Source organism: Zeugodacus cucurbitae, chromosome 2 (genome assembly GCF_028554725.1).
Source record: "Zeugodacus cucurbitae isolate PBARC_wt_2022May chromosome 2, idZeuCucr1.2, whole genome shotgun sequence".
Lineage (NCBI taxonomy): Eukaryota > Metazoa > Arthropoda > Insecta > Diptera > Tephritidae > Zeugodacus > Zeugodacus cucurbitae.
Window position 1 is genome coordinate 49,880,581 of NC_071667.1, and position 27,268 is coordinate 49,907,848.

The following is a 27,268-nucleotide window of genomic DNA, read 5'->3' on the forward strand; positions in this document are numbered from 1 at the left end:
CTCTACATACTCACATTTATATCCACGTTTTTCTTTGATATGGTATTTTTGTAGTGCCGCGATTTAGTAGAAATAAAAAAGAAAAAAAAATATAAATTTTGTTCTGTTTTATTTTTCGGAGAACTCGCAAGAATTAAGAACTTTACGCAACCGACTTCACTGCAACCGACTCAGGCGTTCCAAGTAAATGTCTGCCGGCAGATAATTGATTTAGTTTTGCGAATTTTAGCTGCAATGTTTGCAAAACTACTATTTACATAACCAAAATGATAATTGTTTATTTGCTAGCACACTCACGCACTCACACTGCTTTAAAAGCCTCGTTATACCCGTGAAGGGAGATTATGTTTTTTCTGGAGCTTATAAAACTAAAAATTCTAAAAATGCTCTAATCACTCAACTTTTTTCTACACATTCAGTCACACGTAGTCCACCACCTGTTTACGGTGATTATAAAGTGTTTACAAGCATAATTACATACGTAAGCTTAACATTGTTTGCACAAATAATTAATGTAAATAACATAGAAAAGTTATAGATATGTGAAATAAACAACAAAACCAACACAAAAGTTATGTAAACAATAAAATTAATGCCACTAGCAAATTGACCGCACTTTCAATTAATTAAATAATATTTATTTGGAAGTGTTCGGTAACAGAAAAAATATTACTCATACGCCAGCGCACACCGAGAGCGAAGCCATTAACGCAGTGTGAGCGAGCTAGCAATTAAGCAATTATCATTATTGTTATGTAAATAGCACATTGTGCTAACAGTGCAACTAAAATTCGCAAAACTAAATTCCATTCATACCAGGGCAAACATATCTACATTTTCTCGAATATTAGATATATAAATGTTTGATAGTAGAATGTAGATCAGCAGTTATTTAAAGCGACTAAGTAAACAAGCCACAGATGCCACAAATTCCTCCGCATGAAATGAAGAAAATTCATTATTTATCGAAGCCATCTCAACTTTCTTTGATGACTGCGGAATTTTCACAAGCAATTTTAAACCTTCTTTGAGTGTATTTTTCTGCATTTTTTCGAAGCATTTCGATGCTCGCACATTGAAGTGTCATTGCTTGAATTGATTTAGCGTGCCTGAGTTGGGATTTGTCTAAAAAATGCGAAGGGAATGGAATAAGCCAAAAATAAAGTGAAGCTAATGGGAAAAATGCCGAGCAAGACAGTGAAATGGCACAAAGACAGCGCCGCCTACAATTGCAATCGGATGGGGGTAAAAATTAGTAGGCTGTGAAATATTTTCTAGGAAAAATAAAAGAAAAACTGCAGAAGAGTGAATATTTAGCCACGAGCAAATCTCAAACACACTCAACTTGGCATTATTAAACTCGTGTGTAAAAACACGCGACCTACATACAGACATATGGTGGAGCAGGAGAGGAGTGGAGTGATGAGTGTTTGCCTTTGCGTTGCGATAAGGGGAGTCTACGCGCCAAATAACTGTTTGCCGGCGCCAGAAAAAATATGACAGCAAAAAATATGTTTTTTGTTTTAGTGAAAGAATAAGGTGAAAGGAAAATGAAAAATTGTTATTATAACAGGAAAAGATGTTGTAAAAGGAAATGTTGTGGGGAAATTAAATGTGTGGGTGTAGGAATAATAAAAAAATAGGTGCGTTGATTAAATACATACATATACAAGAACTCTATGAGTATATGCACATAAGCTTGTCTTAATTAAAGTGCGAATAAATCTACTACTTCTCTCGCAAAATAGTTAATTTGCAAATTAAAGGAAAATAGATGTTAGCAGATTGTTGTTCATAAGATATAGAGATGTTTTCATTAAATACTATATTTTCTTCTTTTACCAAGTTTTTTACTTTCGTAACATGATTCCCAAAGTTCATAAATTTGAATCCAACGATAGCACACTTTAAAATAATCTAGCATGTTGGCAATCACGTCCACTTATCTAATAATAGTATAGTGTTATTAAAAATGCATAAAAGTCCCATGAATCAAGGCTCATATAACACCCAGCACAAAATAGCATATTGTTTCTCTAACAACATTGTAGGATGAGAAAAAGCGGACCATCTCGCGTACATTTCTTATAACGCTATAAGTTGAGTCTATCGTCATATTTCTTCTTACGATAGATAACTCAAAAATCTAATAACCTTTGAAACAAATCTTGGTGCATAGAATACGCTTAACTTATGCAAACTTTCTTAACTACTGGGTATGATTGATCCATTACTAAGTAAGATAACTTTATTATTGAGTATGTACGGTACCAAGTACGGTACAAGCAATATAATTAAATATTTCAGCCGGTGTTGGACATTTTCGTTGTCGTTTCAGTGATAGAAAAAGTTCCCCCGCTTTTCAAAATACTGCGGAGTTGACAGTCCTTAAATCTCAGGTAAGCTCCTGTTAAGTAAGCCCGACTTCCCGGTACATATCGTTTTTTTTTTCATAAAGACCTAATTTCCATTTGCGAATCGCTTCTTAATTTCAACAAAATCGATACATTTCGAAAACGTATGGTTACTGTCGCTGATAAAAGTGGTTCAATAACGAAAATGTCAAGCGAAAACGGCCAAATCGAATAGTCAAGAAGGTTACCTGCTCCTGGCTATGCCGCATGATTTTGCTTTCGAAAAAACTCTCCAAAATAAACATTTAAAAATTGATTGTTCCAGTGTTTGCCAATAGCAATGAAGGGTTTATTTAAAAGTGGTATTATGAATGTATATCAACGAGTTATTTAACATAATGGTTCATATTTGTCATAATTCCATTCCATCTGTGAGACATTCAATATTCACTTTAATGCAAAAATAACGAATTTTTAATTACTAAACCTTAAACTATTATTGCTAGGCATAATTGGTCTATTAAATATGAATCAAACTGAGTTTTGAAATGTATACAGAGGAATTAAAATTGTAAAATTTAGAGGAATAATACATTGGACTCTGATATTAAATAAATAAAATGAAATAAATTTCGTCGAAATTGGTTTCATTCGTTCCAAATACCTTTTGGTGATCTTATATTGTGTATATCGCGTAGGAAAAATTGGTGGACATTTCTTCTCTTAAGCCTCATATAATTAAGAAAGAAAGTGCTGTTGAGTTGAGACGCAATATAGTAAACTCGTAAGATATTTAATATTTAATACGTGTTTAACTATTTAAAACACAACACTTTTGTATAGCTTTAACTATTATCTAATCGTACAAATAAAGCTGATTAAAAAACTAAAATCCATTTGATAAAGTGTAATTTTGTATTAAATATTTTTGAATTTATTTGAAATGATAATATAATCCACTTGATTTAAGAAATATACAATTATACAACTTTGCAGCTAAGTGCGATCTTCTTGTTTCACTTTAGTAGTACTGATTGTGCTCGCACATTGCGAATTATTAAGAAAAAGAAAAGCTGTATTTATCGTTTTATCAGTTATTTGAAACTAAATTCTTTTTAATTATATAAGGCAATCAACAAGGAAAGAACAAATTTTATTATTGAGATCGACTTACAACTAAGCTGTTTGCATGTATTTCCACCCTCACAACAACACTGAAACACTTGAATCTTCCCAATCATGCGCACACATTTATTTACTAATAACCGAATTTCATTGGAAAATCTTCGGTAGCATATTGGCTACCTAAACAGCAGGTTGTAGAGCAAAAGAAAAACACAAAAGTATATAAAGGGTGATTTTTTAAGAGCTTGATAACTTTTTAAAAAAAAAAACGCATAATATTTGAAACGTTAGATTGGTTCATGACATTTACTTTTTGAAGATAATTTCATTTAAATGTTGACCGCGGCTGCGTCTTAGGTGGTCCATTCGGAAAGTCCAATTTTGGGCAACTTTTTCGAGCATTTCGGCCGGAATAGCCCGAATTTCTTCGGAAATGTTGTCTTCCAAAGCTGGAATAGTTGCTGGCTTATTTCTGTAGACTTTAGACTTGACGTAGCCCCACAAAAAATAGTCTAAAGGCGTTAAATCGCATGATCTTGGTGGCCAACTTACGGGTCCATTTCTTGAGATGAATTGTTCTCCGAAGTTTTCCCTCAAAATGGCCATAGAATCGCGAGCTGTGTGGCATGTAGCGCCATCTTGTTGAAACCACATGTCAACCAAGTTCAGTTCTTCCATTTTTGGCAACAAAAAGTTTGTTAGCATCGAACGATAGCGATCGCCATTCACCGTAACGTTGCGTCCAACAGCATCTTTGAAAAAATACGGTCCAATGATTCCACCAGCGTACAAACCACACCAAACAGTGCATTTTTCGGGATGCATGGGCAGTTCTTGAACGGCTTCTGGTTGTTCTTCACCCCAAATGCGGCAATTTTGCTTATTTACGTAGCCATTCAACCAGAAATGAGCCTCATCGCTGAACAAAATTTGTCGATAAAAAAGCGGATTTTCTGCCAACTTTTCTAGGGCCCATTCACTGAAAATTCGACGTTGTGGCAGATCGTTCGGCTTCAGTTCTTGCACGAGCTGTATTTTATACGGTTTTACACCAAGATCTTTGCGTAAAATCTTCCATGTGGTCGAATAACACAAACCCAATTGCTGCGAACGGCGACGAATCGACATTTCACGGTCTTCAGCCACACTCTCAGAAACAGACGCAATATTCTCTTCTGTACGCACTGTACGCATTCGTGTGGTTGGTTTAATGTCCAATAAAGTAAACTGAGTGCGAAACTTGGTCACAATCGCATTAATTGTTTGCTCACTTGGTCGATTATGTAGACCATAAATCGGACGTAAAGCGCGAAACACATTTCGAACCGAACACTGATTTTGGTAATAAAATTCAATGATTTGCAAGCGTTGCTCGTTAGTAAGTCTATTCATGATGAAATGTCAAAGCATACTGAGCATCTTTCTCTTTGACACCATGTCTGAAATCCCACGTGATCTGTCAAATACTAATGCATGAAAATCCTAACCTCAAAAAAATCACCCGTTATTATTATACATGCATATGTATGTATGTACGCAAGTGTCTTATATTCCATAGAAACAATATTTTTTCATCTCTATGGAAGCAATCGCATACGTCGAGTGGCCATTGCGAGCACTTCAACCGCTCCATTGCTATGTGGCAATAGTTTGTGCGAAATGTTCGGTGAAATTCGCAGTTAAATGGAACAAGAAACAATACAAAAGTAGTTTAATGAATAAATAAACAGTCTGTATTAGCAATAACAACCACATCAACAATATTTTTGCGACAACACACCAAACACATATACTTGTGTGTGAGTGCGTGTGCATAATTGAATTGTTGAGTGAATATCATGCATGAATTTTTAAAGCTGCTAGCTATTGGCTGCTTATTGAATCGCAAACGGTAATTTCATTAAACTTAATAAATGTTATTTATGGTAAATTCTTCGCATTTTTACGTAGTGAGAGTACACAAATGTGTGGCGCTATTTATAAATTTTAATGCTTTTTAAATTTTATTAAAACAAGTAAGGAAAGGCTAAGTTCGGGTGTAACCGAACATTTTATACTCTCGCAATTTATTGAAGAAATTTTATTAAGATAACGCACAAATTTACCCATCAATTCGGCACAAAGTTTAATAGAATAGCGAAAATCGTCATATATAGATATGAGGGCTGAGGTAATTCCTGAACCGATTTCATTCAATTTCACCAGCAAGGGACACTATATCCAATACAATACGCTTACTTAATTTTGCTAAGATATATCACATATTAACCATAACATATATGCATAATAAAGCCCAACGAATTTTTGAAAAACCTATAATTAGGTATATAGGAGTTAGGGGATGTTGTAACCCGATTAATAAGTTTTGGAACAGAGACACACTATTGGAAGAAAACAAATTCGTCTGAATTACATTAAATTAGCTGAGAGATTTACCCATATTTTCGGTTAAAATTTAACCTTAGGCGCTGAGTTCAACATGTTCGATATCTGGGGCCTTGAAAAGTTATAGTCCGTTTTCGACAATTTTTTCACAAGTGATGCCACAGATCATATACTGTATTTGTGTAAAGTTTTATTTCGCTATCATCATTGGTTCCTAATGTATATATTATAAAGTGAAGGATTCAGATGGAATTCAAAATTGAGTTATAAAGAAAGTAGTCGTGATTGTGAACCGATTTCATCCATTTTCCACACATATCATCAGGGTGTCAATAAAATATTATATACCGAATTTCATTGAAATCTGTCGAGTAGTTCCTGAGATATGGTTTTCACACATAAGTGGGCGATGCCACGCTCATTTTCCATTTTGTAAAAAGATCTGAGTGCAGCTTCCTTCTGCTATCATTTCTGTGCAATTTTGTGTTCGTGACGTTTCTCGTTAGTGAGTTAACGCACTTTTAGTCATATTCAACCTAACCTTTGTATGGGGAGTGGGCGTGGTTATTATCCGATTTCTTTCATTTTTGGACTGTATAAGGAAACGGCTAAAAGAAACGACAGCAGAAAGTTTAATTTATATAGCTTTATTGGTTTGCAAGATATATACAAAAAACATATTTGGGGGCGGGGCCACGCCCACTTTTCCAAAAAAATTACATTCAAATGTGCCCCTCCCTAATGCGATCCTATGTTCCAAATTTTATTTTCATAACTTTATTTAGGCTTAGTTATAGCTCTTTATGTGTTTTTGGTTATCGCCATTTTGTGGGCGTGGCAGTGTTCCGATTCCGCCCATCTTCGAACTTAACGTTCTTATGGTGCCAAGGAACACGTGTTCCAAGTTTCATTAAGATATCTCAATTTTTACTCAAGTTACAGCTTGCACGGACGGACAGACGGACAGACGGACGGACGGAGAGACAGACATCCGGATTTGAACTTTACTCGTCACCCTGATCACTTTGGTATATATAACCCTATATCTAACTCGTTTAGTTTTAGGACTTACAAACAACCGTTATGTGGACAAAATTATTATACTCTCTTTAGCAACTTTTGTTGCGAGAGTATAATTAACAAAACTTGGAGCATGTGGTTTCGTGTGTGTTAAGTGCAATAATATCACTCATGTGTGGTCTTTGCAATGTACTTCTATATTTTTTTCTTTGAGTTATTATTTGTTTTATTTAAAAATAATTTTTGAATAAGTTATAAAACCTTGATTATCCATGATAAAATAAATAAAAAAAATTATGTAAAAAGTGATTAATGCTGCAATATTTTTTTATATTTTGTTCTTACTTTCCGCTAATATTTTAGCCAACCATCAAGAAACGAAATACATTTTTATTATAATTTCAGATTTTACTGCACCTGCAATATAAACGTTTGACCAATCCATCGATCACCCTGCACTAAAAGCAACAATGCACTTTAAGAGCGCCGTTATCCATATAAAATTCTAAATCTGACGTCATTTAACTGTTTATATGCACATCACCAAACTATGTCTAACCATTAATTACGAGTGTGTACATCGTAAAATTTCAACGTTAGAACGTGTTTTAATATTATATATCCCATAAATATTCCCACTCATGAATCTCGCATAAGCCAATAAAATCTGGTGCAATTGTTAGTCTTTAATGGTTTTCGGCCTATTTTATATTCTTTTCAGTGCAAATTTCCTTAAAGTAAATAAGTCGCACTTGTCAGCAAACATGCATTAACACCTCTTCTTAGCGACTTTATTTACAATGAAGTTTATGGTTGTTACAAAGGCATTGTTGCTGCTTCAAGCGACAAATTGCTCATTTCGCCATTTATTAAGGCAGTATTTATTTTTATCGCCACTATACATACAGTCGTTGTCATATTAATGGCGCTAAGGATGGCACTAGCACGAAGTGTAATTTTTACGAAAACCAAAACTTTAGCTCTCTGTTTTACTGACCAGACACTAAAATGTTATGAGCTATTCAAAAATGTATTAACCGTTGTGAGCCTTTTGTAGCAGCTTTAGTAAGTAATTATATTATATATACATATCTAGGATGGTCACAATGAGAAGCTACACTTCCTCGTACTCCGTTTTCAAAAAATATTCAACAAATTCCATAATATTATACAACCTAAAATTGTTTAAATATTATTACTGCTAGCAGTTGCGCAGTCGCACGATCCTTCTGCCCTAAGGTAAACCGCGGGAGCTCTTCCGATCTCTTCGTCCTCAGTAAAGCTTACCTCTCCTTTGTGGTAGGGGTTTTTACTAGCCATTGTCCCATCAGAATCTACGCTGCAAGGTTAAAAATCTTATTGGATGCTAGCTGTGGAAGCTGCATGGTGGAGGATGAGGTGGAATCATCTCATCACTTTCTTCTGGAATGTCCCGCCTTTACGAGATCAAGAAAAAGTTTTCTTAGATCTCACTTTTTCGCATATGCTCGCGAAATAGAGAGCAAATTTCCCTTTGAGAAACCGCCTTACAACCTAACCTAACCTATTGCTGATGGACTTCATAATGAAGACATGGAATAGCTGTGTTCGTTCTGTATAGGTTAGATCCTATAAGTCTACCAAGCAAGATATTCCAAAAATACAAGATATTCTCGATACTATTTGCATACCTTGGAGATCTTCAGGAGCGCGGTATTGCCTTCTCAGACTTTCTTGATAAAAGCAACATATGCAAAACGTTGGCTTTGAACTCTTTCAAACCTATCAAGTTCCCGGAACCGCACTGTATTATACCTTCTTATTTACGTGAACTGCGTTGGGCCATATTCCGGTAACTTAGAGAGAGATTAGGGTGTATTGCATCCGGAAAATCGGCTAAAACTCCCATGTCACTGCCAAAGACTTCAGACCCATCAACCTTTCCTTATTTTTTCTGAAAGTCGTTGACCTAACCTAACCTGTCTATCATCTATATTATTTAAGTTATACAATTTTTTTCTGTAACTAAATCTTGCAACTTTAACTTAACAACTATAACAGATATATGAATAACTAGTTCCATCTTCGGGCCTTAGTTAGTTCATGAAGTAAATTGTTATTCGATTTCAATTGTTTCAATGAATAAAGAGAAATGATATATATTTCTAAACTTTCTATTTATTTATATACAAGTATGTCTTCTTATGTTCATATATTCTATTTTGTGACCGCGACTGTATGAATTTGAAGCTAATTATTATAAAGGGTGCCAGTCATTGTAGTCGTGCGTTTTTAATTGCCACTTCGTTGTTACACTTAATATGTTTTTAGTTCACCTTTAATTACACTGAACATACATATATTTATATTATAGAATGTGTTAATCTTAGCGCGATTGTGTTAAGAAAGCTAATATGAAGCCACGCGTGCTCACATATAAGAACATATGAGTACTCATAACAATTGTCCAACTATAAAATATTGCAGCTAAGTGCACAAGTACGAAGAACCGCCAAGTGGCTTCAACTATGAATGACGTAAGCGTGGGGTAAAGGTTTAGTAGTGAGTGAGTGGGTGTTAGGAGTGTGGGATTGAATGCTTCAGAATTACCTTTGCTAGAGCATTTTGCTAAATGTTCTTTACATATAGTTCATTTTTTCAGTGCCCTGGTGTTCTTTACCTTACTGCCGTAATTTCTTTGCGCTCTTTGTTCGTATTTCACTGAAGCGTTTCAAATTTACATAATTCCCCTTCCGATTTCTTTTTTGTAACGTTACCACATTTTCTTGTACACTTTTCTTACCGTTCCTCAAACCTTTCACATTTCAGTGTCTTTACAATGGATCTCCTCTTCTAACCTGCTCTGTACTTTTCACTCGCTTGACTGTAAGCTCTCTCTCTACCCCCTTTGCATACCGGAGATTAAAAATGTGGTCAAGTGCAAAACATCGAAATTTGTTTGCTTTTACGAGTACATCCCTTTTTGTTTGCTCGAAATAATTCGCTTTGTACTTCGTTGTGTGCAGTTTTCTTCGGTGAGTGTGACAATCTTTGCGACCACAACAAATTAAAAAATTGAAGATACAATATTTTGCTTTCACATAAACGTGCACCATTTGTTCGTTTGTCATTGTGATGTGGTTTTTTGTGTGTTTGACATATGCAATTTCGTCTCAATTGTCTGTGTTTGTATAATCTAATTTGTTCATGTTCAAGAATGCACTTATCATTTATTTTATTTCATGAGAATTTCAATTAAATTTGTATGGCCACTTTTTGGAAAAAGATAACAAAATTCATGTTTATAGTGACATCGAAGAATTTTCTTTAAATAAATAATAGATAGCACTTCGTGCTAATTTATAAAAGGTATACACGTAAGCACAAATATCATTTCTAATGTGTTTATGACTGTTATTCTATTAAAGTTTTTATTTTCCAAAGAATTTTGATACACTCGCAAAACAATTGCTAAGAGCGTATTATAGTTTTGTCCACATAACGGTTGGTTGTAAGTCATAAAACTAAACAAGTTAGATATAGAGTTATGTATGTACATATACATCAAAATGATCACGAGACGAGTCAAAATTCGAATGTCTGTCTGTCCGTCGGTCCGTCCGTGCAACGGATAACTTCAGTAAAATTGGAAATATATAAGTTACACATGTTCCTTGGAACTGTGAGAGGGGCAAAACCGGACCAATGCCACGCCCACAAAATGGCGAAAACCGAAAACACATAAAGAGTCACAACTAAGCTATAAATAAAGTTAAAAAAGTAAAATTTGGTACAAAGGATCGCCCTAGTAAGGGCTATATTTGGATGTAATTTTCCTGACGTGGTTCCGTCCCCAAATAGTTTTTTTTTTTGTATATATCTCGCAAAACAATAAAGCTATTATATATAAACCAAACTTTCTGCAGTCGGTTCCATTATCTACCCCACCACACACCATGATAATAGTTGAAATCGGATAAAAATCCACACAAAGGTTGGAAAAGCGCTAATTATAAAAACTAAATTTTACAGAAGAAATACCAGAAAGAAGCTGCACTCAGATTTTTTTACAAAATGGAAAATGGGCGTTGCATCGCCCACTTATGGGTCAAAAACCGTATCTCAGGAACTACTACACCGATTTCAGTAAAATTCGGATGACACGTGTTAAAAGTGGATGAAATCGGTTCACAACCTCCACAACATCCACAACTTCCCATATAACTCATTTGAATTCCATCTTATTTCTTCACTTTATAATATATACATAAGGAACCGATGAAGATAGCGGAATAAAACTTTACAAAAATACTGTATATGATATGTGGCATCACTTGTGGGAAAATTGTCGAAATCGGACTATATGTCGGTGTTAATTAATTGGAATTGAACTAAGGTCTACGTATATCCAGTGGTTCTTTGGCAATATGGAACCATAGTTAATTAAAATTCGGTGGGATCCTTATGTTGTGGAAGAAGCGTTTTTAAAGTGCAAGTGCCTGCTATAAAAATAACAGCAGATCTATTACTTCACTCGTTGACTACGAGCTCGAGACTGGTCAAAAAATGTCTACCCTCACTTTCAGTCGATGTCAGTTAAATTTTCACGATTAGGCTGGTTTGGTTGACTGGCCACAGCGGAATCCGAGGAAAATGTAATGCTGATGAGTAGAATGGGAACAAGTAGGAACAGTTTTTCCTCTTGTAGTCTTTTGGATAGTTGCGCTTCAGCTGAGCTGGTCAGACGAGGTGGAATTATCTTAACACTTCCTTATGGAATGCCACACCTATGCGAGATAGAGATTAAAATTCCTTGTAGGAGGTTTTGCTTTTTTGTGCCTTAATATCTAAATAGTGCTTTTTCTAACTTCACAACGGACTGTCCTTATAGTCTAAGTCCTCTTCAACCTACCCCGCGTTGGTATGCCTGTCGTAAGTGGCGACTAAAATTCAAAACATGCACATATATAATATTAGACTTTGCTAAAAGCTGATACTTAGTCTGTTGTTATACACTTCTTGGCTTGGATCGGAAATTAGCTCTTCCTATCATTAAGGACAATTATGTCCAAGCCACAATTGTCTACCAGTGCAGAGTATAATAGAAATTCAACTCTCAACTGGCAGGAGCCCAGGCTTCGCTTCTAACCTGCTCAATGGGTGCACCCTTCAGGAAGTTTCGTAGTAGCTGTTGTTAAAACTCAATAGTTCAATTTAATTCACTTTACATACAATAGCTCATAACCTATTTGCGTTTTATATTAAGCCGATTTTCTCTGACTTAGTTTTGTGGGCTGATATTTCAGAAACAAAATTCTGAATTTACCTTTGCCTAAAGTTACCATTCACACTTGAGTGGTGTCCATAAAAATGTATTAGAGATGTGGGGAAAACGGAGAGTTACTTAACTTACAGTATCGGACTGAAAAATAAAATTGCTGTCATTGAGTTTAAAGTTGCATTCCATAAAAGATATGTTGCAGGGTACTCCTGATTTATTTTACCTACATAATGACTATTTCTGGAAACGAAGAATTTCTGAAGAGAAGAGGAATTTCGGAAATTGTCAATTCTTATTCCATTTTGAAGATATTTCATACAATGTGTGTGAAAGTAAAAATGTTAAAATCCGCTATTTATGAACAGAAATAGTTGAAAAAACTAAAATATATCTCTCCTGGCAATCACAACTTAAGTACACACTTTTTTAATTACCTCACATCAACACAGCAAAAAGAAGTGCAACTTAAAAAAAGAGCTTGTGCCACTTTAAACACCTACTACCGCTATAACTGTTCGTGCTCTGTTATTTCGAGCTCCGCACACATGAAGGTAACTGCATTTTCATGTCCTCAAAAGCTTTTGCATATCTGAGAATTTCATAACATTTTACTGCATCTCATTAGGGTTATTCCTCGTAAACGGCGTTTCTGCCCACTGCTGGAATTGCAGCACAAACATGAAAAAGTAGAAATTTCAATTTGCATGCGCCCACGTTGTAATTGAAAAATTCGTTTTAATTACGAAATGCATACAGGGTACGCCATCTCCTATGACGGTATGTAATCATTGACCCCTTAGTAATTTGTTTTTAATTTATGTTAATTGAAATCGACCGATTTCAAATGTTGACTTCTTCGACAATACGAGCTATAATCAGATCTTTCGACACATAACGACGACTTGTCTTTTGACCACGATCTTTTCAACGAATACAACTGAACGTTTTCTTAATAAAGCGACATTATTTCGTCGTCCTATTTCCGTTTGGAATTGTACTCAATCGTTCAGAGTTTGTCAATATTTACACACCGACACCCTGTATCTGGTATGAGCGTGCACTTAAGTACGTTGCTAGAAATGCCAGCAATATGAACACATGCATATCTGTCGTTAATAATACAAATATGTGGATGATGAAATGCGACAGCGCTAATTAGCTGTATCCGCAACGTAACTTGATGGAATCAATCCTTAAAATAAAACAAATTGAAAATGCATAATTCACTTGTTGCGAATGAACATTGCGGTTATATTTATTTACCGTAATAATTGTGTTGCGGTTGAGGATGTGTAAGCTGTCATTTTTCAATTTTCATAAGGATAAGTGAACGAGCTCAATATTTTTAATTTATTTCTTATAAAGGGTTTTTCAATATGAGCTATAAAATATGTTTTTTAAATAAAATAAAATAAAATTATTTATTCCCGTGAAAGAACATTCGATGCCATTATGTATGGAACTCGATTTCTTGTGCATTCCCCCTTAGGGGCAAGCTTGTAGAAGTCCAGACGCTGAACCCAATTTTCGACGGTTTTCATACATAAATCGACCTATATTCGTACGAAATTCATTAATCGTCGCTGGCTTGTTGACATATACCATAGACTTGACGTAGCCCCACAAGAAATAGTTAACGGCGTCAAATCGCACGACCGCGGCGGCCAATTGACTAGGCTATTTCGTGAGATAACACGTTCACCAAACTCAATAAATCGATTGTGACATTCACTGTGTGACTTGTTGGATCCACTTATTGTTCAAGTTCATGTCATCCAATTTGGGCCAAAAATATTCGGTTATCATTGAGCTGTAGCGATTGCCATTCACAGTAACGTGCCGGTCTTGATCATCACGAAAGAAGTACGACCCAATGACGCCGCACCAAACCGTAATTTTATCGGAAGGCAATGGTGACTCATGGATTACGTGGGGGTTGCTGCCTGACGAATTGACGAAGCTATTCAGCCAGAAATGAGCCGACCGTAAATTGGACGTAGCGCTCTTAAAGTTTAGGCCTCTGACTCCGAATTTCAGTAGTAAATTTTAATAATATCGACTCGTTGTTGTGGTAAATCTTACTGAAGAAAAATGTCAAAGAGAGGTGAAAACTATGGCGTCGTTTGCTGTCCTTATCGATCTTCTTTTGTAGCGTCCCTTTTGAAAACCCCATCCCATACATAAAGGCTTTGTTTTTAGCCAGTAGTTCGTTTGGATAGTCTCCATTCGAGAAATTCATCCAATATTATTTTTTGCCCTTGGAATGAGTGCATGAACCATGATTAGAACATAATTTAGAATTTTTGAAGAGTGTTCGTGTTGGAAATAGAAAATGATACGAAAGTGTTCTAATGACTCTGACAGTGACAGCGAAGAACTTTCACGCCATTAATTGAATATTGCTATTTAGACTATTTTGGATTTCATGTGAGGAATAAAGATAAATCAAGGGTTTCAAATAAATGTTGTGCTAAGCAAATGAGACTGGTATTACGTTGGTCTAAATACGAACCCATGACATATGCCATTTGTTATACCAATAATTTGGACCAAATCAAAGTATCATATAAATTATTGTTATTTTGGTTTGACTCAAACAAAAGTCATTACAACCATGTCCAAACACACTATTCAGTATCCAAAATCCATCGAATGCCAACAGACCCATCCTACATAGTGCCGAACTCCCTATGCCAAAGCCTCCAAATCGATGAGAACATCAAGATTCAGGGCCCAACGAGGCAAAAATTAAAGAGGGAATATTTGTAGGTCCACAAATACAGCAACTAATAAAGGATAAGAGCTTTGAAGAAAAATTGAATGATCAGGAAAAACTCGTCTGGAAATGTTTTATAAACATTGTCCACATTTTTGTAGGAAACCATAAATCGGAAAATTGCAAAGAATAATAATAAATGAACTTATAATGTAATATAAAGCTTAGGGATGTAAAATGTGCTCTCATTTGGATTTTTTCCGGCAAATTTGGGTGCTGTGAGTGACGAACAAGGCGAGAGGTTCCAACAGGACTTTTCCTTAATGGAGAAGCGCTATCAATGGAAATGGAGCGCGGAATTGATAGCAGATTATTGTTGGAGACTTCCAACAGACCCCAAAAATATATGATAATCCTAATTTTTTATATATTAAGCAATAATTTCACCAAATGTAGCTGACATTTGTACTTAAAAATTATTTTTTTTTAGTTTTTTAATAACACAAGAAAACTTGACACGTCTATTTTTTTTTCATTCACGTATTATGGTTTAGTGACCCTAAACAATCAAAATTTGATATGAGTTTTCGTGTGACAAAAACAAAAAGCTTTTTTCAAAGCTACTTTTTTTAAAATCATAACAAATATTCAATGAGAAATACATCAAATAGTAACAGGTTAAGAGGTTCAACGGATAAATATAAAAAGCAATAATTATTTTCAAGCCCCCGAGGTCAAATCTAAAATTATAAAAAATATTTTAGAACTCTCCCTCGACAAGAATACATTTCAACATTTCAAAAGCACTAAAATTTAGAAAACGCAAATTCGTCGAATATCAACGTCACTAACAAGGAACACAAATAAATGCGGGTAAAATGTAAAGTGGTCAAGTTCATATCTATTAGACGTTGGTTCGTTATATACTTAAGTTGACACAAGCTTAAGATGTTTTGTTATGGTTAAGGGATTAACATCATTATTTATTTTACACAAATTCTATAATCGCGACCGTTTATCGGAATAATTGCTAAATGAAATCGGTGATTTTTTAATAATAAAAAATGACTTATCTTACAATATAAACTTGCTGATTGGTACTATATATTAAATTATGTACATCTTTTAATAAACATCCATGATAGAGTGGTTCAAATATTAACTCAATACTGTTTTTTTCTTTTTCTAATGAAGTCATCATCTCTTGACTGTTACAAAATTAGAACATTCCAAATTTTAAAAGGTAAAAATAAAATGAAAAGGTTACTTTTATTTTCTCAATAAAATTTATTATATTTCAATGTAGTTTTTATTCATTTTCAATTTTATTTCACTTAAACGCCATTAATCAGTCACTCAAAAACAGCAGCAAATCAGCGTGACTCGACATCGCCGATTTCTATTGAATGAGCAAACGCATAACCGATGCATCGATAATGCAAAAGTGTTGACTTGTCAGTGAATGAATGTCGAAATGAAAGGAAGAAGTGTATTAAAAATGCCATAAAAAGCAGTCAAGCAAATATGAATGCATTTTTTATATTTCCACACACACTTAATGGAATGTACTCACCACTACACACTACACAATGCCGCTGGTACTAAAGTAAAGGGAATGCAACGAGTGTGCCACATGCGAGTATATATAAATATATAGTTAAGTATTTATGTTTTTTTCAGAGCATTACAACGTTGCAAATCTCAGAGGATCATTGAGGTGTGTGAAATATTGCCAGCGTTATTTAGTTGAAGCACTTCATTTACTTTGTTGCCTTATTCAATACAATGCTGCAACTGCACTTTGTATTCACTAAACAAAAATACAGATATTCATTAGTTTACCTTTTATTTGTATATTGTATGTAAATACACATCTGTGTTAGCACTGCACTGTGAATTGTGGTAACGCTTTGTTAATACGCTATATTCACATAAATATGCTATTTTGTGGCAATATATGAACACGCGCCGCAAGAAAAAAACAAAAATTACACAAATAGAAGTTATTGTGATTTTAGTTCACAAATGTATGTCGAAATGCGAATTTTCCTCTTAAATACGTTGTACTAAGCGTTGCAGCTCGACCTGGCGTATGCGCAACATTTCTACCTTGAATTTCGTTCGACAGAATTTTCAAAGTAAACACTTCACTTAACCGGTTTAACACTTCCGCCGTTGATACGCGCGCACTCCGCGACACTGTGATGGCCCAAGCGCGCTCGAATGTGTGTTGCAAACGCTATGCGACCGACACTCGGAATCTCTAAGCGCTGCTACAGCATTACTTCCGTTTCCGCACAGAAACACATCCGTTATGGGCGCACTAACGGTTGGCAATAAACGCTTCTATCATAAAATAGATAAATCGCTTAGTTACTCTAAATACATCCGTTCGAAAGAAATTTTGTAGTAATATTTAATGTTTTGTTGAAAGCTCGAAAGCGTTTTTAGTCACGCCGCGTGCCACACGTTTCGTACGTGAAACGTAAACACCAACTGATCTGCCGCATTGTGTGGAAATTCACAGCAGGCATTGCCGCTAATCATCTGCCGAGCAGTCGGCAGCCATCGCTTGTATTCGTTCTAACGCCACGGCCACGGCATGTTGTTGTTGTTCGTTTTGTTGCCACACAACGGCAAAAGCTGTGTTCTGCTTGTTAACACTGTCGAGTTTTGGCAAGTGCGTAGGACAGACAGTCCCAGTGATGCCGCAGTGCACCACCCCCGTGTGTGGATAATTCATCATAGTGCTCGCTTAGCCTCAAAGGCGTTTATGCCTTATTGTTTAGTTTTGATGTTTCCAAACATTTGCGTGTTGCTGCAACATGTTGCTGGCTCTACTGCGCCGAAGCATGATTTTGGCGCCATTTCAAGGCGGTAGTTAGGGCACGTGTGGCACGCGTCGCTTTGCTTTCGACGATTGTTTTTGTTTACAACATTTTTATACCCCTATCCGCATCTTTTCAAATTCATGGCCCCGCTTACAGTGGTGTATGATGACGAAATGGGGGCAAATATTTTGTATATTAAAAATTATAATTTTTTCAAATTATCATAAGAAAAGTTTTATACTTGAAAAATATTTACTTGAGAATTTGAAAATCTAAATTTTGTAAAAAAAAAAATAATTATGATTACCATTCTGTCCTTCTCTCTGCTTTTATCTATACCTTTATCTGACCATCCGAGAAAATCAAACTATTTTATGATGGTATATCCCGATTGTGCAGAAAATGCGTAAAAAGGAGGGAGCGAGTAGAAGAATAGTCATAGTGATGGTTCTACGAATATGAATATAAATAAAGTAGTTACCCGAAATAACGAATATTCCTTTTAACGGAAACCGCTTATAACGATCAGACAAATTTGTTACCTTGAGTACCTTTAATAACGAACATCAGGGATTTGTAAGTACTCGGTTTAACGAGCAACATGAAGAAAACATATGAAGAAAGAGAAAAAAATCAAATAACATTGAACCAGAATTAAAAATAAAACTTGAAAAAATTCAGAAGAAATGTGAAATTTGAAAAAATGTTGAATTTTATAAAAAATCTTAAAATTATTGATCAGTACCAAATAGAAGTATATGTGTCGAATGGATCCATTTTGGGAGAATTTAACTGATTTGAATTGTTTTGTTATGATTTTGATTACTCAATAAAACTATTTATTATAATGCAATTTACGGATATTTAACTCATTTTTATTGAAATACATACATACATCTAAATGAGTACTCGAATTAATGAAAAATTCGATGTAAGGAACAGGCCTGACAACCAATGTGTTCGTTATTTCGGAAAACTGCTGTATCAGTAAAATGTTTCCCCAATAATAACGGTTACAATGATAATCCACTAGCCTACTTCACTTATTTGAGCAATATACTTCCACAGTCCCAATATTACGGTTTAACACAAAGTGTACTTAAACAAGTAAGGTTAGTTTTGCTTTCTCCAGACTGAATAAGGAAGCGAAGTGTATACATCTGGTGGTGAACGAAGACAAGACGAAATATCTCCTGCCATCAAACAAACAGTCAACGCACTCGCGTCTTGGCTCCCACGTCACTGTTGACAGTCATAACTTTGAAGTTGTAGAAAATTTCGTCTATCTGGGAACCAGCATTAACAGCAATAACAATGTCAGCCTAGAAATCCAACTCGTGCTACTTTGGAGTGAGTAGGCAATTGAAAAGTAAAGTCCTCTCTCGACGAACAAACACCAAACTCTGCAAGACCCTCATCATTCCCGTCTACTATTTACATTACTATTTACATTGTCAACGGCGAATACCGATGAGCTGTACGTGTTATACGACGATATTGACATAGTAACATGACATGCTTTGAAAATGTTAGATGCAGTACCCGCTCATATATTCTTTGCTGGAGCAGCGATCAAAGTTAACCTTACAGACCTTACGGCTACTTCATTTATATAGTTAAACAATACCATTTTACAAAATCTGAGATTACATTTAAAGCCAAAGTGTACGCAATACTTTAAATCAAGGCACTCCAAAACTACCTATATTACGCTCCGAGTAGCAGTAACATGATAGGCAATGGAGTTTCTTAAATTAGCTGGGATCTGAGTAGTGCAAATTTAGTAACTCTCATAAAGATATTATTGACTCTATTATTATGTTGACATTCAGATTTCGCTCAATTGGAAAAGTTAAAAAAATTAATTTCGTTACCATATATGACTTTACGTTGAAATTTGTATCCGATTTCAAATATTTCGAAAGTATCCGGATACACTTCCCATCAATATCCTATCCTAATTCATTAAATATATATATTAAATGCCTTTCACAAAAAAGAAAAACCAACTCCAACTACTTATATGTATTTAGTTCAAGTACTTACTTCCTTTGCTCACAACTCGCTCCAGCTTGAAGAGATACACCTGATCACTAATGCTGGAGACAATGTCTGACATTGACTTTTTAGCTACAAAACAAATAAAGGCTTTTATTTTATTGTATTTGTATTTCCTTTAAATATCACCAAAATGATCCACATCCACATCAAGCACAACAATAATGAATTAAATTATCCATAATGGCACCTAAGCAGACCAGACAAGAGACAAGTGGAGACGGGGCCGCGAGACACCGAAGCACACGAAAATAATAAGACTTTTGTATACAATTTGATAATTTTGTAAGGTAAATTGATGAAGTGTTCGAACAATACAAAGGAAAGTGAAAGAAACAACAAACTGCACGAAGAGATAAACAAGTGTTGATAGAAAACAGAAGTAATAAAAGCAAAATAGGTGAGCGCGGCAAGGTCAAGTTTGTGAAAACAGCGCTGTGTAACGCTTGTAAAGTGAGTCAAACGAGCAGAAGAAGCACAATTCACAATTCGCTGTGACGTCTTAAACGCATGTTGTTGTTAGTCTGCTAATTTGTCACGTGGTGGCATAAATTATTACACACGCACATGCACATACACATGAATAACGAATAATGAATAATGTTTGTGCAGTACAAGAAAGACTCGGCGATCGGTGTGTACGTATTGAAGTCGCGTTGATGCGTTTAAGCATTTAATTTGTTTAATAGCAGCGCGTTTAACTGTTAATTGCTGCAATTAATTGTGGCTAAAATGATTGTCAGTGTTGCTAGTTGCTATTTGCTACCAACAACCACTCACCACCGAACCACTCATTACATTTATGTAGCGTGGCTAATACGATTTTGGTTAACATGTTTTTATTGATTTCATTTTTGTTTTACTTCTTGCGCTCTTACCCTATTTTCTTATTTCGGACAACGGCCGGCTCCACTAACTCAGCTACTGCCACCACTGCCGCCGCCGCCGCGTCATGGGCTTAATGGAACTTGTTATGCCGCTGCCTGGTTAAATGGTAATCAAGAGTATGATGAACACCTGCCAAACAACAGCGTACGAGTACGATAAAAGCAAAACGAAAAACCTTGCATGTTATGCAATAGCACATGGATGGACTGGTATGCAATGTTTACTCATCCTTTTGTGAGTGGCGAAAATATTCGAAAGCATTTTTCGAAGTGCTATTAATGTGGCACAGCCAATTGGGTGGGTGTGAAAACGACGCGACGTAACAAAATGTTGCACGTAAGAAATATTGAGAAATACAAATTATGAAACCACAGAGACCTACCTCACTCTTAAATTCTTTGTAGATAATTGGAGCAGAGGAGGAGAGGTGGTGCATTTATATCAAAATCAGGTAAACAGATTGAAGTTAAGACAAGTTGGACATTGGTGAAAACAGTTAATAAGATCTCAACAAAATTTTGTTGGGTTTATGTTGACACAAATGTCCAAGATCGATATAAAAAAAATCGATTTAATTGACCAGTGCTTGACCCTAGAGACATCTATTTGAAAACGGCGGAAGCAAAGTTGTAGACCTAATAGTAGTAACTCCAAATCTAAATCTAATCTAATTTGATTATGATTATCTTAAGGAAGCTTATGGTCTTAAGCCTAAAATAGTATGTATGTATATAGACCAGATCTAGTTCTAAACGATCTTATAAAGAAAAATATTGTTTAACCGACAGTTCTTTATCACATGTATTTAATCATAATTGAAGTCTTTTTAAATACGTCATCGACTCTCACATATTTAGAGAGCAAAAATTTGTATGGAACAAGAATTATACATAAAGTATAATATTACAATATACTCCAGTCAGCTTATTAAATTCCATTGACAATACAACCAAGTCTACACCTTTGTTTATGTCGATAGTACGGTCGATATAAATTATTGTTTGAAGTGGTCATACAAAATAGCTTGTTATCTTCTCACGGTAACGCTCAGCATTCAAAGTAACGTAGCTATTCGCATCATATTTGAAGAAATATAGCCCAATGATGCCGTCAGCTAGAAGGTACAATTTTTTATAAGAATGTACAGCTACTGGCGAACGCCAATAATATCGATATCATTGGAAACAACACCCGCGCCGTTAGTTCTGCTTTTTCCCGCCTGGATAAAGAAGCGAAGCGAATGGGTCTAGTGTTGAACGAGGACAAGACGAAATATCTCCTGTCATCAAACAAACAGTCAGCGCATTCGCGTCTTGGCTCCCACGTCACTGTTGACAGTCATAACTTTGAAGTTGTAGACAATTTCGTATACCTGGGCACCAGCATCAACACCGATAATAATGTCAACCTTGAAATCCAACGCAGAATCACTTTTGCCAACAGGTGCTACTATGGACTGAGTAGGCAACAAAAACTAAACTCTACAAGTCCCTCATCATTCCCGTCCTACTTTATGGTGCAGAAGCGTGGACGGTGTCAACATACGATGAGACGGCACTAGGAGTTTTCAAGAGAAAGTTTTGCGGAAGATTTATGGTCCCTTAAACATTGGCAACGGCGAATACCACAGACAATGGAATGATGATATGTGTTGTTCGACGACATAGACATAGTCCAGTGAACAAAAAGACAGCGGTTACGCTGGCTAGGTCATGTTGTTCGAATGGACGAAAGCGCTCCAGCTCTGAAAGTTTTCGATGCAGTACCCGCTGGAGAAAGCCGAGGAAGAGGGAAGGACCAGGTGGAGAAGGGCCTGTCTTCACTTGGTATTACCAATTGACGCCAAACTGCCAAAAGGAGAGATGCGTGGCGCGCTGTTGTGGACTCGGCTATAACCGCGTAAGCGGTGTCTACGCCAGTCAAGAAGAAGAAGAAGATTCCGCCAGCTCATAGGTTAAATCAAACAGTGATATTTGCTGGATGTTCTTGCGATGCTTCTGGCTGTTTTTTCCCTAGAGCTCTCTTTTCTATAGCTCTTTCACCAAAAATTTGGTATTGTGGTAGGTCGTTAAGCTTCTATTCTTGCACCAGCTGTATTTTGAAAGGGTTCAGAGACCCAATTGGTGCTAATGGCGCCGAATCGATAAGTTACCATCTCTCTCTAACACTAGCCGATATTACTGCGCCTCGGTTTCACACTACGTACGTGTGCTGATGGTTTAATGTCCAACAATATAAATTTGGTGCGAAATTTCCTCACAATAGCCCGAATAACTGCCTCAGTACGTCGATTAAAATGCCCATAAAATGGAAAAAGTGACATTATTATCGGTCATTATTATTATTTGTGATTATAATTTTATTACTTTTAGTACTTTACGCTATTCGCAGCAAGCCTCATATAGTAACTTATTTATAACATATGGTTTATACATATGAATTTGTCTGTAGGAAGAATGTTTTCATATTAGAAAATATTTTGAACCAATTTCATCCAGTCTCATTAGTCTTCTGGCATCACAATGAACCGGTGCCTTTAGCTGTCCAAGTGGGATCGATTGCGACACTTGTCGTGAGCTTCTTCTTATGTTTAAAAAATTGTACTACAATATATTGAATAATATTAATAATAATATAATGTCATTCATAATATTTATTTATGTATGTTGGCTAGAGTAGTTAACGGACTCACTCACTTTTGGAACCAATGAAACAATAATATTTTTGGATCAGATTTTCAACGTAAGAGCACTATTTATAGATAGTGATATTGTGAAAAAGCTGATAGGATTCCAAAAAGCATTCTATAAGAAATAATCTTAGTCGTAGTTCACACTGAGTTATAAGGATCCTACAAAAACATTTTAGTTTCACATATAATCGAACATTAGAATCGAATAGTCTCAAACTGTACGGTCTTTACATAGGAAAACCCGGATAACAACCAGATCCAAATATATTTGCCTTTTTTCGTTCCATAAAGTAGTCTCTATTAAGTCCGATGTATTTGAATCGATAAATATGTTAGCAAAATATTGCTGAAAATAATTATTTAATATTTCTTCTCTCTTGTATTAAGTGCTCCCTGAAAGATCTATTTGCAATCTATTACTATTCATCATAGTTTACTGAAAATAATTGCTTTTTAGCGCTGAAATGCATTTTGTCGATTGCCATTTCAATGAGGTCGAAAGCTTTTCGAAAGCGATGATGATATTTCACAGTTTCTTTTGAGCTTATCCTCCCACACAATACCACCTTTCACTTTGTACTACTTACCCATGTAGCATGTGGTAATCGTAAACACAGTCCATTTCAATTATATAACAAATTCGTTTAATATTTACTAAAACTTCATAGACATTAAAATTAATTAAAAACGTAAAACAAAATCAAACAAAATTATTTAACGCGTATGTATGTATGAGTGCAATTTGAGTTTAACATGTGCTGTATGTTGACGCGTATGTGTGGGTGTATGTGTGTATGGCCAACTGATGAACAGAGTCCTACTTTCCTCCTTTTTCGCTTCCAATGACTATTATGCTAAATATGTTTGTGGAATTTTACTAGTTGTTGGAGCTCCTCTCCGCTCTTATTACTTAATAACAAGCACCGTTTACTTCTTCTTCAAGAAGAAGCGATTGCTGGGTGGTCCGTAGTTGGACGATGGCAAGTGTGTGGGCTCTTCCACCACGATGGGCGCCATGGATTCAGGTGCCAAATATTGGTTGCTTGGTGCCTGAATGGTGGGCTGTGGCTGATCGCCAGCGGCGAAGGGCAAAGCAGTTGGCAAATCAAAAGCATCGGCCGGCAGATCGTTTACGAACTGTGGTTGCTGGTCGAGCGATTGCGGCTGCTCCGATTCCAATGCGGGCTGAATGGTGGTGAGTGGCGCAGTGAGATCAGCAGAGAAGTCATCAGCTGCAGGAGCACCATACTCGCCGGCAGGCACATCAGCATGACGAGGATCCATATCGACAGGGATAATGTTGTTGCCGTTGCCGTTGCCATTGTCGTTGATGTTGTCATTCTGCTGGGGTTGTTGTTGATGTTGTGGTGGTGGACCATAAACGGGTGCTTCCTCCTTCTTGGTCTTGTACTTGATGAAGTAGACTTCTGGTTTGGAGGGTTTGGTTGGCGCAGCAGTCGGTATAACAATATCCTTGGTGGCTTCGGGTTTCTTGTGCAACACATAAATGAGTGTCTTCTCTTCGTTTTGTGGTGGTGGTGGCACAACTGGTGGGCGAATGGATGGTGGTGCTGGTGCCTTAATGAAGACGATCTTGTAGTGCTTTTGCTTGGCAGCTGGCGCATGACGCACGCGTGTCTCGATCACATCCTCATCCTCGAAGTCCTTGGGTGGCACATGCACGTAAACATGTTTGTGAACTGTGGTGGGCTGTGGTGCGTAAGCGTAACCGCCATCTTGTGATATGCTCGACTGTTGGTAGGCGGCATTGTAGGAATCCTGCTGATCAAGTGGCAGTGGTTGAGGTGCCTGGTATTGCTGTTGATTGACATCTTCGGGTGCGGTTGCTTCGACAGGCTGTTCAATGTTGTTCAAAGCGGGCTCCGCGGAGAGAGGAGTGCCATAAGTGGTCGGTGGTGGGGCGGCGAAATTGGCAAAAGCATGCTCGGAGGGCAATTGCTGTTGCAATGAGGCGGAATCTGAAAGTGCGAAGAGAGACTGTGTTTAGAGAAGTGAGAGAATGTTGATGCAGTCGAAAGCTTTTTTGAGATTTTTTTAAGATTTTACGTTTTTATTGAACTTTTATTTGGAAAAGTTACTTATTTTTGAATAACGAAAGCTCTCTTAATTGGGAATATTTGAATTTTAAAAACCTATTTTTTTGTAAATGGTTGAGTTCGAAAGTTATGTATTCTTCTACATTGGACATCTTAACAAATCAATTTGTATACTGTTTATCTAAACTTTTTATTGTAAAAATTATAATTAAAAATATTTCAATTTCATTAAAAAATATTTTTTTAGTTTTGAAGCTTTCAATATTTAGTTTTTTTTTTTTAATTGTTAAATGCTTATTTAACTCGTTTGAACTCTTTATCTAGATCACTAATTTTATTTTATCAATTTTAATATTAACTTTCATTTTTTTTTCAAAATTGCAATGCTGTTTTCGAAAATCGATTTTTGAACTCAATCTATTTTTTCAAACTTTGTGCAGAACTATTATGATAATGTCTTATGTTAAAGAAAACGGTTTTTATGAAAATGTATCTTGATCCAGATGGGCTCGATTCACTGTTTGTAGGGAACTTATTTTTTTCCACATTATTTTATAGTTTAATATATTTTTAGTTGAATACTAGTTTTTGGTTTTTCCAATATTCATTGGTATGTGTTGCAAACACTAACTCTGCAGTAATCCATTATAGGTGTAGCCAGCCTCAGGACGCGCCAAAACGCCCGCTATCAAGCAGCTCACTAACACAAAAACACGCATTATGCACAAAACAACAAAAACAAAAGTGACTTAAAGGTTGCGAGTCCTTTAATCGTTAACTTCAAAGTTATTCCAAAATGTATCTTTATCCACCGGAAGCGTACACTATACACTGAGCTGTAAAGGAAGCTTTGTAGGGAAGAGCAAGTCACGAACTGATGCCAAACCAACGGCTACAACTGTAATTTATATGATTCCAAAAAACTGATGCGCATTGCAACAATTGACGTTCGACTGTTAACACTTGAAAATCATACAAGGCAACTGAAGAAACCAAAAACAACAACAAATCGAAAAGACGCAAAGTGTACCGAAAATTCGAACTTTTGCCTTAACTAAAAGACCATTAAAATTTGTAATTGAACTTTGGCGATACAACAAAGCATAAAAGCGATCGGACAACAAGCAATGCATGCCAACAACAACAACAGACGGACGAAAAGAAGAGCAACTTGAAAGAGTAAAGAAAGAGAGCAAACCTTTGACTTGTGTGAATGAAGGCTGATTTTTGTGGACGCAGCAGCAATTAACAACAACAACAAACAGTGAGCAAGTAGCGCAAAAAACCTACAATAATTATTATAATTAACGAGGATACACACACACACATACATACACACATATGAATGTGCCTATGTATATACATATTGACAATATTGTTCGTGTGTCAAAAAGCCGCAAAAGACATATTTAAGGAATTCACTTATTTACTTCTTCATACATACATACACACACGCACACATCCATCATGTCTTCAGCTTCTTTTTCTGAGCTGCAATGCCAAGAAGCGTGAAAAAAATTTGGACTTCGTGTTGATTTTGAGTGTTAAAAAACCTTCGGTGGAGTGTAGTGCTTCCAGCGAGAGATGCCAGCAGTTGTACAACAACAAAAGCAGTAATAAACTCCTGAACAACACAGTAAACTGGAGCTATTTTCACATTAAGCCAATGTTAAGTTTCATTCAAGAGGCACAAACACATACGATATGTATGTACATTGTTGTAATTTTTGTTGTTGTCATGTATGTATGTTGGCGCTTTCGTGGTTTCGGCTACAACTTTATTGCTGACAATTGCCACTTGAATTGAAACTGAAAGTCATGCAAAATACATATGTACATATGTACATATATATATAAACATAAATGTGTATATTGCTTTATA

The 27,268-nt window shown here is 35.9% G+C and overlaps 2 protein-coding genes across 7 annotated transcripts in view; both read right to left on the reverse strand.

The window, feature by feature from the left end:
* LOC105215663 (RYamide receptor) overlaps positions 1-17,487 on the reverse strand; it is a 274,717-nt gene extending 257,230 nt beyond the window's left edge. For 3 of the 6 annotated variants that reach the window (XM_054225776.1, XM_054225775.1, XM_054225773.1), the window contains exon 1: positions 16,434-17,486. The gene's annotated coding sequence lies outside the window, so the exon portion shown is untranslated. Of the gene's footprint in view, positions 1-16,433 lie in introns of all 6 variants that reach the window. The other 3 variants (XM_054225774.1, XM_054225777.1, XM_054225779.1) reach the window with 3 other exon arrangements.
* A 6,532-nt stretch (positions 17,488-24,019) lies between these two features.
* LOC105215652 (uncharacterized) lies at positions 24,020-26,274 on the reverse strand. The gene is made up of 2 exons (XM_011189671.3): positions 26,018-26,274; positions 24,020-25,308 (listed from the first exon to the last, which is right to left on the reverse strand). The coding sequence occupies exons 1-2, from the start codon at positions 26,103-26,105 to the stop codon at positions 24,257-24,259; spliced, it is 1,140 nt and encodes a 379-aa protein (XP_011187973.2). The 5' UTR covers positions 26,106-26,274; the 3' UTR covers positions 24,020-24,256.
* Between the last annotated feature and the right edge of the window lie 994 nt (positions 26,275-27,268).

What these genes read in the sequence shown, in the direction of transcription:
- LOC105215652 (XM_011189671.3), bottom strand. Translation starts at nt 26,105, where the DNA reads ATGCGTGTTTTTGTGTTAGTGAGCTGCTTGATAGCGGGCGTTTTGGCG. An exon ending in CTATAATGGATTACTGCAGA is followed by an intron (nt 25,309 to 26,017) that starts GTTAGTGTTTGC and finishes TCGCACTTTCAG; the next exon opens with ATTCCGCCTCATTGCAACAG.